The 16516-nt window shown below is 63.4% G+C and overlaps 2 protein-coding genes and 1 long non-coding RNA gene across 7 annotated transcripts in view; 2 read left to right on the plus strand and 1 right to left on the minus strand.

The window, feature by feature from the left end:
• Window positions 1-1243, plus strand: part of LOC131577152 (phosphofurin acidic cluster sorting protein 1-like) — a 53325-nt gene extending 52082 nt beyond the window's left edge. The window contains exons 23-24 of the mRNA XM_058834612.1: window positions 190-303; window positions 404-1243. Of these exons, the coding sequence (XP_058690595.1) occupies window positions 190-303; window positions 404-519 (230 nt within the window). The 3' untranslated portion in view covers window positions 520-1243. The remainder of the gene's footprint in view (window positions 1-189; window positions 304-403) is intronic.
• A 101-nt stretch (window positions 1244-1344) lies between these two features.
• LOC131577151 (cullin-9-like) lies at window positions 1345-16505 on the minus strand. Of its 5 annotated transcripts, none has more exons than XM_058834609.1 (30): window positions 16459-16505; window positions 15067-15675; window positions 12775-12929; window positions 11897-12415; window positions 11635-11770; window positions 11248-11441; window positions 10402-10777; window positions 9993-10194; window positions 9499-9706; window positions 9216-9400; window positions 8869-9077; window positions 8496-8727; window positions 7997-8102; window positions 7453-7680; window positions 7198-7288; window positions 6959-7130; window positions 6676-6781; window positions 6412-6507; window positions 6149-6324; window positions 5515-5648; window positions 5259-5435; window positions 4902-5017; window positions 4284-4466; window positions 3785-3942; window positions 3315-3525; window positions 3064-3229; window positions 2796-2941; window positions 2501-2618; window positions 1870-2066; window positions 1345-1790 (listed from the first exon to the last, which is right to left on the minus strand). In XM_058834609.1, the coding sequence occupies exons 2-30, from the start codon at window positions 15659-15661 to the stop codon at window positions 1506-1508; spliced, it is 5877 nt and encodes a 1958-aa protein (XP_058690592.1). In that variant the 5' UTR covers window positions 15662-15675; window positions 16459-16505; the 3' UTR covers window positions 1345-1505. The 5 variants fall into 5 exon arrangements, with proteins under 5 accessions (XP_058690592.1, XP_058690594.1, XP_058690593.1 ...); XM_058834611.1 differs by lacking the exon at window positions 16459-16505 and adding an exon at window positions 16338-16454; XM_058834610.1 differs by lacking the exon at window positions 16459-16505 and adding an exon at window positions 15866-16282.
• LOC131577153 (uncharacterized) lies at window positions 11288-11831 on the plus strand. The gene is made up of 3 exons (XR_009277153.1): window positions 11288-11385; window positions 11514-11576; window positions 11707-11831. It is a non-coding gene; the product is annotated as an uncharacterized LOC131577153 (long non-coding RNA).
• Window positions 16506-16516: the final 11 nt, after the last annotated feature.

The raw sequence follows: 16516 nt of genomic DNA on the forward strand, positions 1-16516 counted from the left end.
AAGCCCACTGTGGGGTGCTCTCTGCCTGTGGGGCCACAGTCCTTTGTGAAAAAAGTGCAGGGGATCCTGCAGGAAGGCAGGGCTGAGATGTGGCCCAGCAGGGATCAGTCAATGCGCTGGGGCAGGGGCTCCTGTTTAGGGCCAGGTGGGGACATCCTAACATTGGTCCTGTCTGGCCTTGGCCCCCAGTGATGTTCCTGAGCAAGAAACCAAAAGAAAAAGACTTGGAACCCAAAAGCCAAGTCATTGAAGGGATCACACGCCTCATCTGCACAGCCAAGCACCAGAACACAATGTTGCGAGGTGAGGACAGGTACCAGCCCCTTGGGGCTGTAGTGGGGCAGACCAGGCAGCACAGGCTGGCTGTGGTAGGGCTGTGCCTCACTGCACCCTCTCCTCTCAGTCTCCATAGATGGGGTGGAGTGGAACGATGTGAAGTTTTTCCAGCTGGCAGCGCAGTGGCCAACACACGTCAAGTATCTTCCTGTGGGCATCTTCGGCTACTCAAAGAGTGTGTGAGACATTGGGGCATCCCTGGAATGGAGCTGCAGTGGGTTGCAGGAGGAGACAGGGAGATGGATATGCTCTCTTGTCCCCATCTTCTGCAGACCAGTCCCTGCCTGCTCAGTGGGGGGGGATACCACACCTGCATCCTGTGGGCCAAGACCCGTGAAGGTGAGGCCAGTGAGACCGGGTCCATGCACCCTCCAACACCAGCCAGGACACCATGCCATCTGCCTCCCGTGTCCCCCAACAGCAGCCTGGGACAAGGGCTGGCACCAGCCAGCAGAGCCCCAGGAAGGGCTCTGGGCCCCACTCTCCGCAGATGCACCTGCCAGGCCAGCCCTGTAGCCAGCCAGGGTCCCAGCTGGGCTGGGCCCAGGCAGGTTCCCCAGTGCTGCAGCCAGCCAGATTGCTCTGTGCAGGGGGCAGGTGCTGAGCAGGGCCCACCACCCCTGTACCACCCTTGCCAGTCCCACTGCCAGCCTTGCACTACTGTGCTGGCCCTGCCCTCCACAGCACAGCCTCAGCAGTTTTTTCAGTCCCCTTGCAGCCCTGCTGCTGAGGCTGTCCTCTTCATCTCCCCATCCCTTCCCAACCAGCCCTACCCCATGGTGCTGCCAGCTGGATGTGCGGGATGAGGGCACCTGAGTTTTTTTTTTTACAAGATTCTATTTTTTTTAAATTTATTGTATGGTTACTTTTTGGGATTAATTTTAATAAATTAATGCTGTTACCATTATGGCAGGGTATGTGTATGTGTGTGTGTGTGTGTGTGTGTGTGTGCCCCCATGTCTGAGGGCATGACTCAGCACAGCTGGGAGAGAAAAAAATTTGGGCAGGGTGCAGCCTGGCCAGACTCCCAGCCATGGACCAGCTGAGCTCCCCGACAGACTGCAAGATGGGACTGGGTGGAGCTTGGCTCATTTATTTATATAAAACTCACACGTGTTTAGGAAGAGACAGACTGGATTCAGCCTGAGTCCTCCCACCCAAGTCCTCATCTACCTGAATGTGGAAAAAGTCTGTCTCCTTTCGGCAGAGGCCAGGTTTGCTGCTGTCTTGATCTCTACAGTCTGGAAGGCAACCTGTGGCTGGACCTGAGAAGTGGGGAACGTTGTGGCTTCAGCAGAGATGTATTCCAAGACATGAGGCCTCCCCTCCTGGCGCCGGAGATAGCCCTGGTTCAGCAAGTGCAGGATGCAGGACAGCACATCCACGCTGTGGCAGCAGAAGCTCAGGAACTGCACCCCTGGCCCCAACTCGCCCTTCTGACAGGCATCGATCACCTGCAGCAGCAAAGGAGCCCCACTGCAGTGGCTGCAGCCCCCGTGCAGCCCCTGTGCCCCCTCTGCTCCCCCCCCTTACCCTGAACACCAGGTTGTCGATGTGCAGCTGCTTCTCCAGCTTGAGGATGCGGGTGATGAGGCAGCACAGGACATTCCTCTTCCTTTCCAGGGCACTCACCTCGGCCGTCTCTGTCCGCAGGTACCTCTGCTGGGGCAGCAGCCTCAGCTGGCGGCCGGAGCTCTGGGCCAGGGCTGCCTGGTTCAGCCGCAGTGCACCTGGAGCCATCACCCAACCCAGGCTCAGCCAAGCCTCGAGCTGGGCCTGAAGGAGCCCCAGGACACAACATGTGGCTGGGGGACCCAAGCTGGGCCCCCTATGGCTGCCTGCACCCCTGGCCACCCCAGCCCTGTCCCCCACGTGTGGCCCCAAGCCACAGCCACGCACATGGCCCCTGGCCCCGGCCCAAGCCCACACACAAACCCGAGACCCAACTGCCCACGCTGCCCCACACCCCATGCATGGCCCCGAGCCCCACCCCACCCATCACCCCCAGCCCTACACTGGCCCCACCCTGACACACACCTGTGCCCTGAGCACCAACACACGGACCCAGCCCCTCACCAGCCCTATGAGTTTGTGCACCCCTAAGCCCAGCACCCCCTCGGGGTTCAGGCCAGCCCCTCCCCTGGGTCCCCAGCCCCGCACTCACCCCCCAGAGTGCAGCTCCCCACCAGGACACCCTGGCCGTGGGTCAGCGGTGTCAGCGCGTGGTGCACCAGGTCAGCAGGGAGCCCTGTAGCCTGCAGCAGGGCCTCCACAGCCACCTCCTGCAGCACGGGGTGGGAGGGCAATGGCCAAGATTCAGTGGCCACAGGCCCTGCCTAAGAACAGGGTCCCGTGCCCCAGACACCGCTGGAGACCCCACCAGAAGGGAAGGGAGGACACGGCCCTGCACATTCCAGCCTCCACTGCCTCCCTGGCCCCACCGTGGCTCCAGCCCCTACCTGGGTGCTGTTGAAGCACAGCAGGATGTACATCTGTAGTGTGGACACGTGCAGAACGCAGTCTCCAAACTGCAGCTCGGCGTGGCCCAGCCACGTCCACTGCAGCCGACGGGGCTTTGTGCACTCCCAGCCCAGCTGGCTCTGGCCTGCCAGGGACAGTGTCAGTGCCAGGGATGGGAAGCAGCCCTGCCAGGCACTCCCAGCCCACCACCACTTGTGGCTGAGCTGCCCTGGAGGCTCTGGGCACACCTCAGGCCACAGCACTCACTCTGCCGGCAGAAGTCAGCAAACTCATCCAGTGGGGAGCTCAGCTCCGCCGGGAAAAACCTTGCAGGGTTATCCATGTAACAGAGCGGGGAAACAGGCCAGCAGCGTGGGGACAGGGCCAGCACCTTCACCTCTGGCACATCTGCCACTGAGGCTCTTCCCAGCACCTGGGCACAGGGCACGAGGGCAGCTCAAGTCAGGCTCCAGGATCCCCGTGAGGATCCGGCCTCCCCACAGGAACATCCCTCTCACCTCGTGCAGGCCCGTGTCCAGCTCCAGCAGCCGCTTATCCTGCTCCTGCAGCTGGAAGAGGCAGAACTGCCGCTGCAGCTCCTCCGACTGGGCCAAGTTGCTCAGCATATCTTGGGGAAAGCGGCTGGGGAAGCACAGCCCCATCTGCTCCACGATGCCTCCTTCCAGCCAAGATGGCCCTTGCGTCAGGAGCCGGTCCCCCAGGTAGAGCCTGCCATGGCCACCAGCTTCAGTCAGGGCTGGGCCTGAGCCTGGCCTCATCCCACATCACACGGGCCTGGTGGCACACACCTCTCCCCTCCCTGTCCCCAGCAGGAAATGTGATTCCACAGACTGGCAGCACCCATGGACGCTCCACAGCTCAGGAGAAGCAAAGCAGGAGCGCCACTGCCACACCAGGCCAAGCTCCCCCAGCACACCAGGCCACGCTGCACCGGGCCCCGGGTTCTGGGGAGACACAGCAGCCTCACCTGTAGAAGTGTTCAAAGCTGTGGGCAAGCTCCAGGCCACTGAAGACGACAAAGGGCTCCAAGAACTGCTGCAGCCGCTCCAGAGGCCCCGTGCTGCCCGCAGCCCTGCGGAGCTCCTGGATCTGCACGTCAAGGTAGCGGGCAAACTGCTCACTCACCTGCAAGGGACAGGGCTGCCTGCACACACAGGACTCACCAGGTGCCCACAGGGCCGGGGAATGTCCCTGTGGGGAGCAGCCGGGAAATTCTGGCACTCCTGGGCAGGGGCCAAGGGTGCCCAAGGACCAGCCCAAGGCAGGAGTGCACCAGGGCCGGACCCACGCTGGGATGAGCACCACACATCTGAGCTGGGCACCCTCCAGGCTGCCAGGGCAGGCCTCTGTGGCTCAGGGGGAACAGGACATCACCCACCCAGAGCTTGCCCCAGTGCCGTGGGCCAGGGCAGCTCCCCAGCCCGTGCCCAGGGCCACGGCACCGGGGCCGCGCTCCCCCGACTCACGTGCAGGGCAGTCAGGAAGGAGAGCTGCAGCAAAGCCCCTGCAAAGCCCTGGCCCAGGGCCAGCACAAAGGCGGCCTGCTGCCCAAAGAGCTCCTCTGTGGCCCCACGCAGGCGCTGGTACAGCCGGCAGTACCGCTCCGCAAGGTCCGGCGCCTGCCCCGCCGCCTCCAGGAACTGCTGCACCTGCGGGAGCAGCGCGAGGGCTGAGCCCGGAGCAGGACTGGCCCCTCGGAACATCCCCAGCCCTGCCCTGCCACCACCAACTGCCTGGGTCCCTGGGGCTCGGGGCTGCCAAGGTGGGAGCACAGCTCCCAGGGCTGGGCAGGGGCTGTGGGGGCACTCTGGGGACCCAGCAGCAGCCCAGCAGGAAATAACAGCCCGACACTGGGCCTGGCTCCTGGCCTGCAGCATCGGCCCAGGCACAGGGCCTGGCTGAAGCCTGACCAGTGCCAGGGTGGCAAGCACAGCAGGGCTGTCCCACATCGCTCGAGGCTCTGTGGAGGCCAGGTACAGCCCTGTGCTCTCCCCATGCTCCCAGGACACTGCCAGACCCCACTCCCTGCTCCAACCAGCCAGGGAAGGTCCCACACCCCTCCCAGTCGGCCCTCCAAGCTCTACCTGCTGCTGCACCACGCCACGCCAGCACTGTGAGATTCCCCACAGGCCTCTCGACTTCTCCACCACAGCCTTTGCAGTCCTGGCCAGCACCTCCTTGTTCTTCCCCTCCTTCCCACCTGCCAAGGGTCAGCCTCAGGCTCAGCGTGGCTCCATGGCCAGGCTCCGCACACTGACCTGCCACAGCAGGGCTGAGGGGCCGCTGGGGAGGCACGGCCACTGCTGGGGCATGACCACAAGCCTTCCCTGGCTCAGGAGTCTCTGTGCCATAGGACGCTCCCCAGAGGAGCCCCACGGCCACAGCCTGGCACTCTGGAGCAGCGCCCGCCCAGCCCCATGGCAGGGCAGCCCCTGGCTCACCAGCTGCTCTGGTCTCCTCTGCCTCGGGGCCTCCGGGGTCCACGTGCACCAGGAGCTGGGTCAGGCGCCGCACGCAGGATCCAAAGGTAGCTCTGTGTCCCGTGGCACGGTGGGGCAGCTCCGCGCTCTCCAGGTACTCGCTCAGCAGCCAGGCCAGGGGACTGACACCATCAGGGTCTGCGAGGCCAACCAGACTCAGAGCCAGGTGCCACTACCTGGGACACGGCACACGTGGGTCCCGGAGGTCACAGGGTACCTGGGCTGGTGATGCTCTGCACCAAGGGGTTCACCAGGGCCTCCCAGAACGTCCTGCCCAGTGCCCGGGCTGCCTCGTCGTCGGGAAGGAAGCGGTTGGCAAAGCCCTGCTCGTGCTGCAGCGCCCGGTTCAGTCTGCAACAGCGACCGGGCAGCACTCGGTGCCAAGGGCTGGAGAACTCCCATGGGAAAGCAGAGCGCAGTGGCAGCTCCCTGCTCTGCCCCTTGCCAAGGCACGATGGCTCACTGGCCCCACTAGCCCCCAGGAAGGACCCCTTGCTGTCTTTGGGGCCTGCCCCCAATGGCCCTTGGGGCCCCCACAGCCCCTGCCAGATGGGGGCTGTGCAGTGCCTGTGCCCACGAGATCCTGCTGTGCCTTGCCAACCTCTGCCAGGATGTGCCAGCCCCTGTGGGGACCAGCATCCTGCTCTGGGGGGTTAGCCCAGCTTAAACCCAGGGGACCCCAAGGTGGCCCTGGCCAGGAAGGACCACTGGTGGCCAGAAAGGAGCCAGGGCCCCTCCCACCCAGATGGCACATCCAGCTGCTCCTTTCCCAGCCCTGCAGTCCCCTCACAGGCTGCCAGCCATGTCCTGGGACACCAAGGACACGATGGCACAGCCAGGACACAGCTCACCTGCCAAAGAGCTGCAGCAGCTGCCCCCGGTCTCGGCAGATCTCCTGGCTCCAGGCATGAGCCCGAGCAGTGCAGGAGAGGAACGTCCGCCGGCACAGCTGCTCCTTGAAGATGGGCCAGAAAGTGGGTTTGGGACCCAGCACCTCGATGCCACGCACACGGGTGTCAATGCCACCCTACGGGAGAGAAGGACCCTCAGTTCCTCGGGCACAGCCCCGATGCCCCACGCTGCCCGCTCCCGGGCCCAGCCCCTGCTCCCCTACCTGCTGGCACCGCTTCACCCGGATCTGGATGATGGGCCAGAAGCGGCTCATGTTCTCCAGCAGGATCACTCTGCTGTCCGAGGGCAGGATGGTCACCTGCAGGGAGGCACAGAGCCCTCAGCGTGACAGGCAGCCTGCAGAGCCTCTGGCAGCGCAGCTCCTGCCATTCCCATTTCCCCGAGGGCACCTCCCCGGGCCTCACACCAGGGCCAGACCTCCCCGGGGCACAGCAAGGGCCAGCCCGCCACTCCCACGGGGACTCACCGCATTGAGCTCCGTCCTGATGGTGGCAGGGCTGTCCCCGCCCAGCACCACCACCCGCGATGGCATGTAGCTCGAGTCCTCGCTGGCCACCAGCATGCTCAGCTCCCTGCAGCACAGCAAACACGGGGCTGCCCAGCCATCCCCACTCCCTGCCCTGGCCCCTGACAGCACCACGCCCTGCCGGCCACCTCCCACTGCCCCCAGCACCGGGCCACGGTGGCACGGCTGGCACAGATCCCCAAAGCCCCCTCCTCCACACACAGCCCTCCCGGCCCAGCCCCACCTGATCACCACCCCACACTGCATGTGCACAGTGATGAAGTGAGAGCCGGTGCTGCCGTTGGACTCCCAGTAGGTCTTGGGGTTCCTGTCCATGAGCTTGCTGGCCTGGTGTGAGTTGGAAGAGACCTGCACCTTCTCCCAACACTTGTCCTCCTTCACCTCCATGCTGGAGCCTGCGGGCAGAGCACATGGAGCTTCCAGCCACCAAGCCTGGCCTCAGCTCCCCCTGGCTGTACTCACCTCGGCACAGGTTGTGCAGGAAGACATCAAAGAAGGGGATGCTGATGGGCTGGTGGCTCCGGCGGTGCTCCTCAATCTGTCCCAGCACCAGCTGTGGGATGGGGCAAGGCTCTTACCAGGGGCCCCAGGTCCTCCTCCCCTCGCCCCACGCAGGGCTGTGGCAGGCAGAGGGCACAAGGCCGTCCCTCAGTGCCAGGGACAGCCTGATGCCCCCAGACCCAAATCCCCAGCACAGCCCTTCCTCCCCAGGCCCACCTGGATGCAGCCAGCCAAGATGGATGCAGTCAGCTTCTTGTAGAGCCTGGCGTACTTCTCACACTCCGTCACCAGGTCGAGCAGGGCCGGCGCCAGCGACGGGACCGTGCTGTGCTTCTCCAGGGCTTTGGACAGAACCTCGTGGGTGCCCACGTGGCACATCACCACCACACAGTCCTTGCTGGTGCTGCCCAGCCGGTGTAGGAAGCCAACAACCTCCTGCAGCACCTACTGAGACGCAGCCCTGAGCAGACGGGGCACCGCTGGCACCTCCCCGGGCCCCCCCAGCAGCCGGAGCTGCAGCTCCATTCCCTTCATCCCAACCCCACCAGTACCCACCAGAGCCTGGCCAGGCACAGCCAGACCGGGCACGCGGCCACCAGGACATGGCCACGGCCAGGACAGCCGCCCCCCGCCTCTCCCAGCACCTTGGACACAAGGCCAGGCTGCCACCAGCGGGGCCCTGCTTGCCCAGCGCTGGGCCCGGCTGAGGCACAGCCAGCACAGCCACCCCTGCCTGCCACGAGTCCTGGGGGCCCCTCACCTCCCAGCTGCTGCTGTGGCTGCTCAGGAAGGACACACAGGGCTCCACACACTCATGCCAGGGCAGCACATCCTCCTGATAACTATCCAGGAACTTGTTCAGGATCCTGAGTGACAGAGGGAGCCTGCTCAGGCCAGGCCACATGGACAGCAGTGCTACAGGCAGCCCCGCTTCCCTGCCCCACCACAAAGGCACCTCTCAGGGACTGGGAACCAAGGCTCCCCTGGCACTTTGCACACCCCACCAGCACCCAGGCATGTCCTCTGCTGCCCCTGTACATCCCAACCAGCAGCCAGGCACAGCTGCTGTGTCCCCTCATGACTCTGTGCCCCAGCACACTCCAATCAGCACCTGCCTACGTGCTGGGCTGAGCCTGCTCCCAGTGAAGAACAGCCCCACCAGGACCCACAAACATGCATTGGGTCTCCCCAGCATGACCACCAGCACTCACACACCTGCTGAGGGGGTCCCAGACTGCCCCCACTCCCCCCGCACCCACCTGAGGATGCTCAGGCTCACGGCCTTCTCTGTCCCCAGCAGCTCCAAGCTGCGCAGCAACAGCTGGAAGCAGCTGTGGTCCTGCAGCAGCTGGGCCCCCTGGCCAGAGGGAACAGGCCCTTCGCTGCAGAGCTGCCGCTCCAGGGCCACCACCACCTCCTTGGACAAGACGCCGTCGTCCAGGCCACCCAGCAGCCTCTGCACGCCCTTGGGGTCCAACAGGACCTCTCTGCCTGCCGTGACAAGGACACGTGAGCCCAGCCCGGGCACTCACTCAAGCGGCAGCAGCCCCTCAGGCTGCTCTGCCCTGTCAGGACAGCCCTGCCCGTGGCACCCAAGGGGCCGTGGCACGGGCAGGGTGGGCAGCGCGGTACCTGCTGCCTCCGGGCCCAGGTGCTCTGCCAGGCGATTGATGGCGCTGAGGGCCAGCACTGCCTGGGGACAGCCGCTGCTCTGCCCGTCCCTCCAGCAGCTCTGCAGCACCGCCAGCAGATCGCAGCTCGCCAGCTGCTCCGCCAGGCCCCGGTGCCCATCCATCAGCATGTTCACCACCAGCAGGCCGTTCTGCACCCCTGAGGAGCCCCTGCAGGGACACAGCCGTGCCACTCTCCTCCCCCAGGCACAGAGCCCCCCTGCACTCACAAGCCACCTGCCCGCCCTGCCCGTCCTTCCCCCTGCAGATTCCCCCCAACCTCAGCCGCTCCCCACACCCTGCCCCTACCCTGGCACCCTCTGCATGGTGCTCAGGGCAGCAGGGATGCTACTCAGCAGGCTGGCAGAACCCTCGCTGGAGGCAGAGCCGATGCTGGCAAAGATCTCCCGCATCATCTGTGCATCGCCGTGGTTCCAGGGCAAGCACTTCCCACCGGCAGCACCGTCCGCAGCTCCCACCAGCACCTTCAGCGCCTGCGAGGACAAGAGCGGCGCGCAGGGCAGCGGCCCCTCCAGCACCCCCGGGCCGGCCCGCGCAGCCCTGCCCGGCCACGCCGCCCCCGGGCACTCACCGCCAGCCCGGCCTGCTGCACCAGGCCGGAGCAGCCGTGCTGCTGCATGCACGCCAGCACGGCCCGCACGCCGCCCTCCGTGGCAAAGGGCACTCGCCACTCGTGGCGGGCCAGCAGCACGGCCAGCAGCCGCAGCGTCACCGCCACCAGCGCCTTCTCTGCCGCCTCCGTGCTCAGCACCTGCACCGCCACCTGCACCAGCTTCTCCCTGCATGGGACACGACACTCAGGCCGAGCCTCCTGCCACTGCCGCTGGCACGCCAGCACCTCGGGCCCTGCCAGCCACCTCCTTCCTGCCCACGCTGCACCTGCGACAGCCCCGCCAGTGAGCCTGCCTGCCACAAAGGGACACAAAATCCACCTCTCCTCTTGCACGGACCGCCCTTCGCACTCCCACTGCCACCTCCCGCTCTTCCGCCTCAGCACTGTCCCCCACCCTGCCCACAGGGCCCTCCCCAGCCAGCACAAGGGCTGCACAGCACCCCAGGACTCACCCGGCACTCCCGGCACCCAGCCCGCCCTGGGCTGCGCCGACTTGCTGCTCCGACTTGGGCTCCTCCTCCAGCATCTCCACGATGTGCCTGAGCCCAGCTAAGCGCAGCCCCACGGCCGAGCTGCTGCTCTGGATCACGTCCACCGCAGCTGCAAGCTCGGCCAGCGAGCCGCTCTCATTCAGCCCCTTGCAGCTGCCCAGCACTGGCCGGAGGGACGGAGGCGTCAGGGCAGCGGTGACACCTCCGGCAGCTCCCAGGGTGCCCCACACCCACCGAGCCGACACCCACAGGCACCCCCACTTCAGGCAACCCCTGGCTGCTCGGCCCCCGTGCCCTGCCCAGAGCCTTCCCCTGTGCCGGCAGCGGTGCCAGCACCGCGCCTGTGCCCCAGCGTGTGGCAGGACATTACCCCGGCTCTGCTCCTCCGTCACCTCCGGCAAGAACAGCCCTTCCCTCTCCAAGAGCTCGCTGAACAGCTGCGAATCCGACTCCACTGCCACACTGCGGGCTTGGGGCGGCCCTGGGGCTGCACAAAGGTCTCCCTCCGCTGCCTTGGCCGCGCCGCCTTCGGGGCCGGTGCTCCCGCAGCCGCCACCGTCTGAGGACACCGCGCTGCTCCCTCCACCATCCTGCTCTGCCCCCCGAGCGAGGAAGTGTCTGCCGTACACACGGGAGCCTCGCAGCTCACGCAGAGAGCTGCCCTCGCACCGCTTCTCCAGGACCTGCAGCACCTTCTGGGCCAGCTCCGCAGGTACCGACAGCTGCATCAGGGCTTCTTCATCCACCTCCGACAGCCACACCGATGGGGACAAGTTAACCTCGGGCTCGCCGCACGCCCCACGCCCCTCGTGGCGCCCACCGGCACGAGGGACAGAAAGGCTGCACCGCCAGATCCGTCCAGGGCCACTCCCCACTGCCACCCTGCCCTGGCTGTCCCCAGCCCAGCTCCCACCCGTGCTCACCACCCAGCTGCAACCGGCACAATGACCCCACGGCCTTGCCTCGCCTGCCCAAACCTCGCTGGACTGCCCAAACACTCCTCCAGTCAGGGGACACTGCCTTTCCTCTCATCTCCACTCACTGCTCTGCTGGGCCAAGCTGCCCCAGCTTTCACCCATCCCCACTCACCCTCCCATGTCTGCCCCATTCAGGCTGTCCCTGTACAGCTCACACTTGCCACCTCCTCTGGGCCTGGTCCCTTCCCTGCTGTTCTTGCTCCCCCCTCCACTTTCCTGCTGCAGGCACTGGTCCCTACCTGCTCTCCCTGGTGCTGCTTGATGAGACAGGTGATCTCCTTCTGCTCCTGTGCTTCCAGCTTCCTCACAAAGAAGAGCAGCTCCCACCATTCGGCACGGCTCAGTGTCTCTGCAGCCTTGGGCAGCCGCTGGCCCAGGTAAGGCAGGGAGTAAAGCCCCCCCAAGGGCTTGCACAGCAATGGCTGTGGAACTGCTGGGGAGCAGAGCAAGGAAGGGCACTGTCAGCTCTGCCAACTCCTCAGCTACACACTCCTCATTCCCCAAGGAAAGAACTCATGCTGGGCAGAAGAGGTCCTCACTGTACCATAGTTTGCTGGGAGAAAGGAAGGTAAGGGGAGAGCAGTGGGAGAGTTGAACATGCTTAAGGAGACCGACAGGCTACTCACCTGCTCTCAGTCTGTGGTTTCGTGTCAGGGTGTTCACCTTCTCCTGGCCCTCAAGCTCCTTTTGCTCTGAAGGGCCAATGATCTCGACCATGTGCCAGTGAACCCAGTACGTGCAGCCCAGAGCTTGCCAGTACACCTGAGGAGGACAGCCCAACAGACACCCAGCTGGGGGAATGCAAGGCCAACCCCACTGTTCCTATGCAAGGCTGCACAGGAGAGCAGACAGGCCCATTGGCAGCGCCTGCTCCCCCAGCAGGGATACCTGCACTGGGGGCATGCCGTCGTTGCTGCGGCGGAAGTCACCCTCGTCGCCAGCGCTGACCTGCTCGTAGTCCTCGAGCATGCGCACCCTCATGCCGCTCACCAGCGTGGCCTGCACGTATTCCACATAGCTGCTGCGGCTTGGGAACGCCGAGCGCGTCTTGAAGGTCACGGGCTCCTTTGCTGGGGATGTGGGGGCTGCTTCGGCAGCAGAGCTGGCTGAGGCCTTGTGCTGGAAGATGGAGCGGGTGGGGCGAGGCTGCAGGTCCCGTTGGGGCAGCGGCTCTGCCTCGTGGCTGTGGCTCCAGCCCATCGCGTGCACCAGCTCCGAGATGAGGTTTGCCATGGCCATGCTGAACTCAAACTCCTGCTTCACACGGCTCCTCTCCTCAGGGACAGGGCTGGGCACAGCACAGCCCTGCTGCTCCTCTCCCTGCTCCACGCCACTGCTCAGCTTGTCCAGGAGAGAAGTCACACACAGGTAGCGCTTCACCAGGACAAACAGCTGCTTCCCAGGGATCTGCAACAAGCACAGCTCTCACTCAGCCTGCAGAGCACCTCCAGCCCCCTGCTCTCTCTGAGCCACCAGCTCATTCCCAGGCAGGCTCCCGGGACAGCTCCTGACCAGCTGGCAGCAGCGGACACCTCTCAGCCCACCCTCCCCTCCCTGCTCGCAGACCGGGCTCTCCAGGTACCTCTGCACCACCTCCAGCCTCTCACCAGGCCCACGTCCTGTGCCAGCTCTCCCAGTCCTGCTCACCTGCCCACCTTAAACTCCCCTCTTGGCCAGGACAAGGTGCCAGCCCTGTTCCCCCACTCCCACCCCTCCTGGCCCCTCATGCCCCACAGGCCCGGGGCTGGTGGCCGGTCCGTCCCTACCTGCGGGAGGTGAATCCCCTCGAAGGACATGCAGTGCTCTGCAGAGGACGTGATCTCAGCAAACAGCTCCAGCAAGGTGCAGCGACTGTCAAAGTCCACCTGCTGCTCAATGCCATCCTGCTGGCTCAGGGACAGCAGGACATAGGCCCGGCTCCCTGCAACAACAAAACAAAAACTCTTCAGGCCCCAGAAAGACAACCCTCACTCCACCCTCCCTGTGAGAGATGGAGCTGCAGGAGAGGAACAGCTTTGCTGCTGCACGTCACCTGATCCATGTTCTGTCCCTCTGGAGTGGCAACATTTTGCTCCATGGTGTACTTTTTCTACCCCTAACACTGCAAGATTCTCACAAAGCAGCAACCCCAAACAACTGATTCCAGAGCAGGGTCCCAGGGAAGAAAAGAAGTGTTAACCTGAATCAGCCCCTCATCTGCCCCACTTCAGAGCTGCATGAACTCAGGCACTAGGACAGGGAAAGCCGCATCTCCTGTGGGATACACAACCAGCAACCTTCTGGGTGCACCCAAACCTCATCAGGTGCTTCCAAGCCATGGCAGCAAACAGCTCCAGCAAGGTGCTGGAAGGAGATTTATGCTCCTCTAAGTGTATCCAGTCAAGGACCTTTTCACTGCAAAAAGTGAAAGTAAGAAGGAAGCCATAAACATGAACATAAAGAATCACAAACCTGACAGACAAATGCTAATAGATGCAGTGAGAAGAAACAAATTTGGTCAGTCACGACAATTAGTAAGGACATCTGGACAACAATTAGTAAGGACATCTGGTGTGTGAGAATGATTGTTTTTCACTAAGATTATCTGATTAATTGGAATTGGCAAGGAACACAAAAGGGGGTGCAGAGAAAGGGTTATAAAAGGTGCCAGTTGTGTTTAAACTGTGGCTGGTCAGTGTGTTTGCCTGACAGCCCTGTACCTGATTGACACAGTTTGTCCTACTTTCTTATTGAATCTTTACTAAGCCTCTCTCTACCCTGTGTCTGTGTGTGTGCTGCAAAGACCGAGTGCCAGCTGCTGCATGAGTGGCTTTTGGTACCATGAACTGGAGCCTTACTGGGGGTGTGGGAGCCCTATGGAGTCAGTCAGTGGATTGAATGACAGCTGGAGGTGCCATCGCTCTCTGGATCAAATCACAGATTTGAGCTTGGAATGCCAGTTATCAGGAAGATTGCTCACCCAGATCAAATTACTCAGTTCTGATTAGGGGTGCAGGAGTCCCTGGCCTGATATGCCAGCTACTGGAGCAAATGCAAGGGTTTTTCCAGTGCTAGTGCCTGGAGTTGCAGGATCCTTGGTCACCAGCCACTAGGGAGAGAACTGTGTGTGTTCTGAAGAACAGCTGCTAGAAGAGAGTCAAGTGAGGAGTTCAGCACCAGCAGCTGAAGCAGAATTGCAGTGCCTGGGGCCAGGAGAAATGGTAAATATCTGCATCTTTTCCACTCTGCCATGCATGTAATTCACTAGCAAAATGTCATGCTGGAATAGCAAGGAGGAGGTCCTGGGTCCAGACCAGGGTATGAGGTGGGTGGTGGTTGGTGCTGAAGTCCCAAGGGATGTGTGAACGTGGACTGTGAAACAAAAGTGCTACAGGTTTACTAGCAAGCATCAGACTTGACAAATTGATGAGCAGGGGGATCCCTGAGACTGGCAGAGGGGCTTGGATCCAGGCACGGTGCAGAACAGAGGGGCCATGCTGGTACCCAAGTGATCAGTGAACATGTGTGTATTTGTGAACCGGGAAAATGCAGGGTGTGCTGGCAGGAGTGGCCTCCTGTCACTGCCGGACAAAAAGCAGGAGGGGACACAGCTGGCTGTGCTTCTGTTTATGTGAGTGCTGTAGGTGTCAGAGTCCTGTGTGTGTCTGTGCTCCAGGATGGGCATTCAGCTTTGCTACTGGCTGAATCTGCAAATGGGAAAGTGGCAGCTGCACGTCTCAGCTTGAGAAACTCCAGATTCCCCAGGCTGGGCTCCAGCAGTGGAACAGGAGAGGTGCTGGGGCTGCTAGAGGAGATAGCCACCCCTAACGTTCCTTAACACTCCTAACAGTTAATCAGCATCCCAGCTCAGAAACCTGGCAGGGGAGAGTTTCTAAATCCAAGAGCAGTCCAGACAACTACAACCAAGGAAGCCTGGAAGATGCAGACTGATTCCTCCCCTTTTGCCAAGAAGCCCCGAGATGTGCTGCTTCCCAGGCATCTCACCCCTCCCAAAGGCTGGCACCCCTCAGCTGCCCAGCAACACCTCCTCAGCGGCACCGAGCAGGAGCAGCCCCCACCTGCATCGTGGGCACCCAGAGCGTGCAGCATCTCGCCGGCACTGCGGCGGATCTGCTTCTCCTTGTGGCACAGCATCCTCATCAGCAGGTCCAGGGCTCCCGTCTCCCTGAAGGCGCCCGCTAGGGAGCCGATGCTGGCGTAGGCGCCCAGCACGTGCACCGTGCTCAGGATGGAGCACTCGGGCGTCCCGGCCTCGGCCATCTGGCGCCCGGCTCGCTGCACCAGGCTCCTGACATCGGCCTTCATCTCCAGCAGCGAGGCCTCGTCCAGCACCACGTCCGCGGCCATCGCACCGGGCGCCTTCTCCTCTTTCAGCCGAGGCCCTTGCGGCCTCCTCCGGCCCAGCAGCGCCGGGCAGCTGGCGCAGACCTCTTCTGCAGACATCCACATGGAGATGTGCTCTGGCTTGGGCTCTGCACAGGAGGCACTGCTGCCTCCCGCTGCTCTCTCTTCCAAGCTGACGACGCTCCACTGGACCAGGTATTCCGGCCGGCCGTCGTGGCCTCGCCGCTGCCGGAGCAGCTCCTCTGGGTAGGCCTGCAGTTTGGGCCCCAGCTGCACAAGCAGGGTGCTGTTGTGCTTCTCATTCACCATGGCAGCAGATGTGTCTGCAGAGACAGAGGGGAAGCAGGAGCTGGGGAGAGGTAGATGAGGCATGCTATGGCAAGAGATCTGTGTTCCTGTGTGTCACAGTGCTGGTGATACAGCAATGCAACCATTAAAATGTGCTTTTGTACTGGCTGTACTCAAGGACAGTGCTGTAAACCCCTAACACAGCAAGTATGAGATACAGCTCACCTTTTCCTTGTACAGCCACATATAGGACAAAACAGTGATTTCTGGACTCTCAGACTGTGGGCATGGCAGGAATACGGACAGGAGTGCTCAGGAAGGGCAGCTTTCCGCAGGAAGCTCAGCTACAACACCCGGCTGTGTGCTGCTGGAGTGAGCTACCGGAGCCAGGCAGAGCCCACATGCTGGATCAGGGGTCCAGTGCAAGTCTGTGCTGGAGGGCTCCGCTGCACATCACCCAGCCGGGACTGGGACACGGTCAGGGACAGGCCTGTGCCTGGGGCACACATGCTAAAGGCGGGCGGCACGGCACTGCCATCCCCGTGGAGAGGGCTCGTGCGGGCCGGCCGCGCCAGCATCAAAGCTCCTTCCAGGCGCGGGCCGAGCGAGAGCTCGCCGGGCACCGCGCACCGGACCCGGCCCGGTTCGGCTGCCGCACCCCTTCCCCGGCCGGCCGGGGACCGCGACCGAGGCCTACCCTTAACAACCCGAGCCCGTCCCGGGCCAGCTCCGCTTGGGGCGCTCGGCGGGCGCGCCCGGCCGGGCCCAGCCCGCCGCCCTCCCTCCGCCGCGGGGCCGCGCCGGGGCCGCCGCGTTACCTCCGGCACCGCTCCCGCGCCGCTCCGGCCGCGGGCGCCTGCGCAGACCCCGCCCGAC

This window comes from Poecile atricapillus, chromosome 3, assembly GCF_030490865.1.
Source record: "Poecile atricapillus isolate bPoeAtr1 chromosome 3, bPoeAtr1.hap1, whole genome shotgun sequence".
Taxonomy (NCBI): domain Eukaryota; kingdom Metazoa; phylum Chordata; class Aves; order Passeriformes; family Paridae; genus Poecile; species Poecile atricapillus.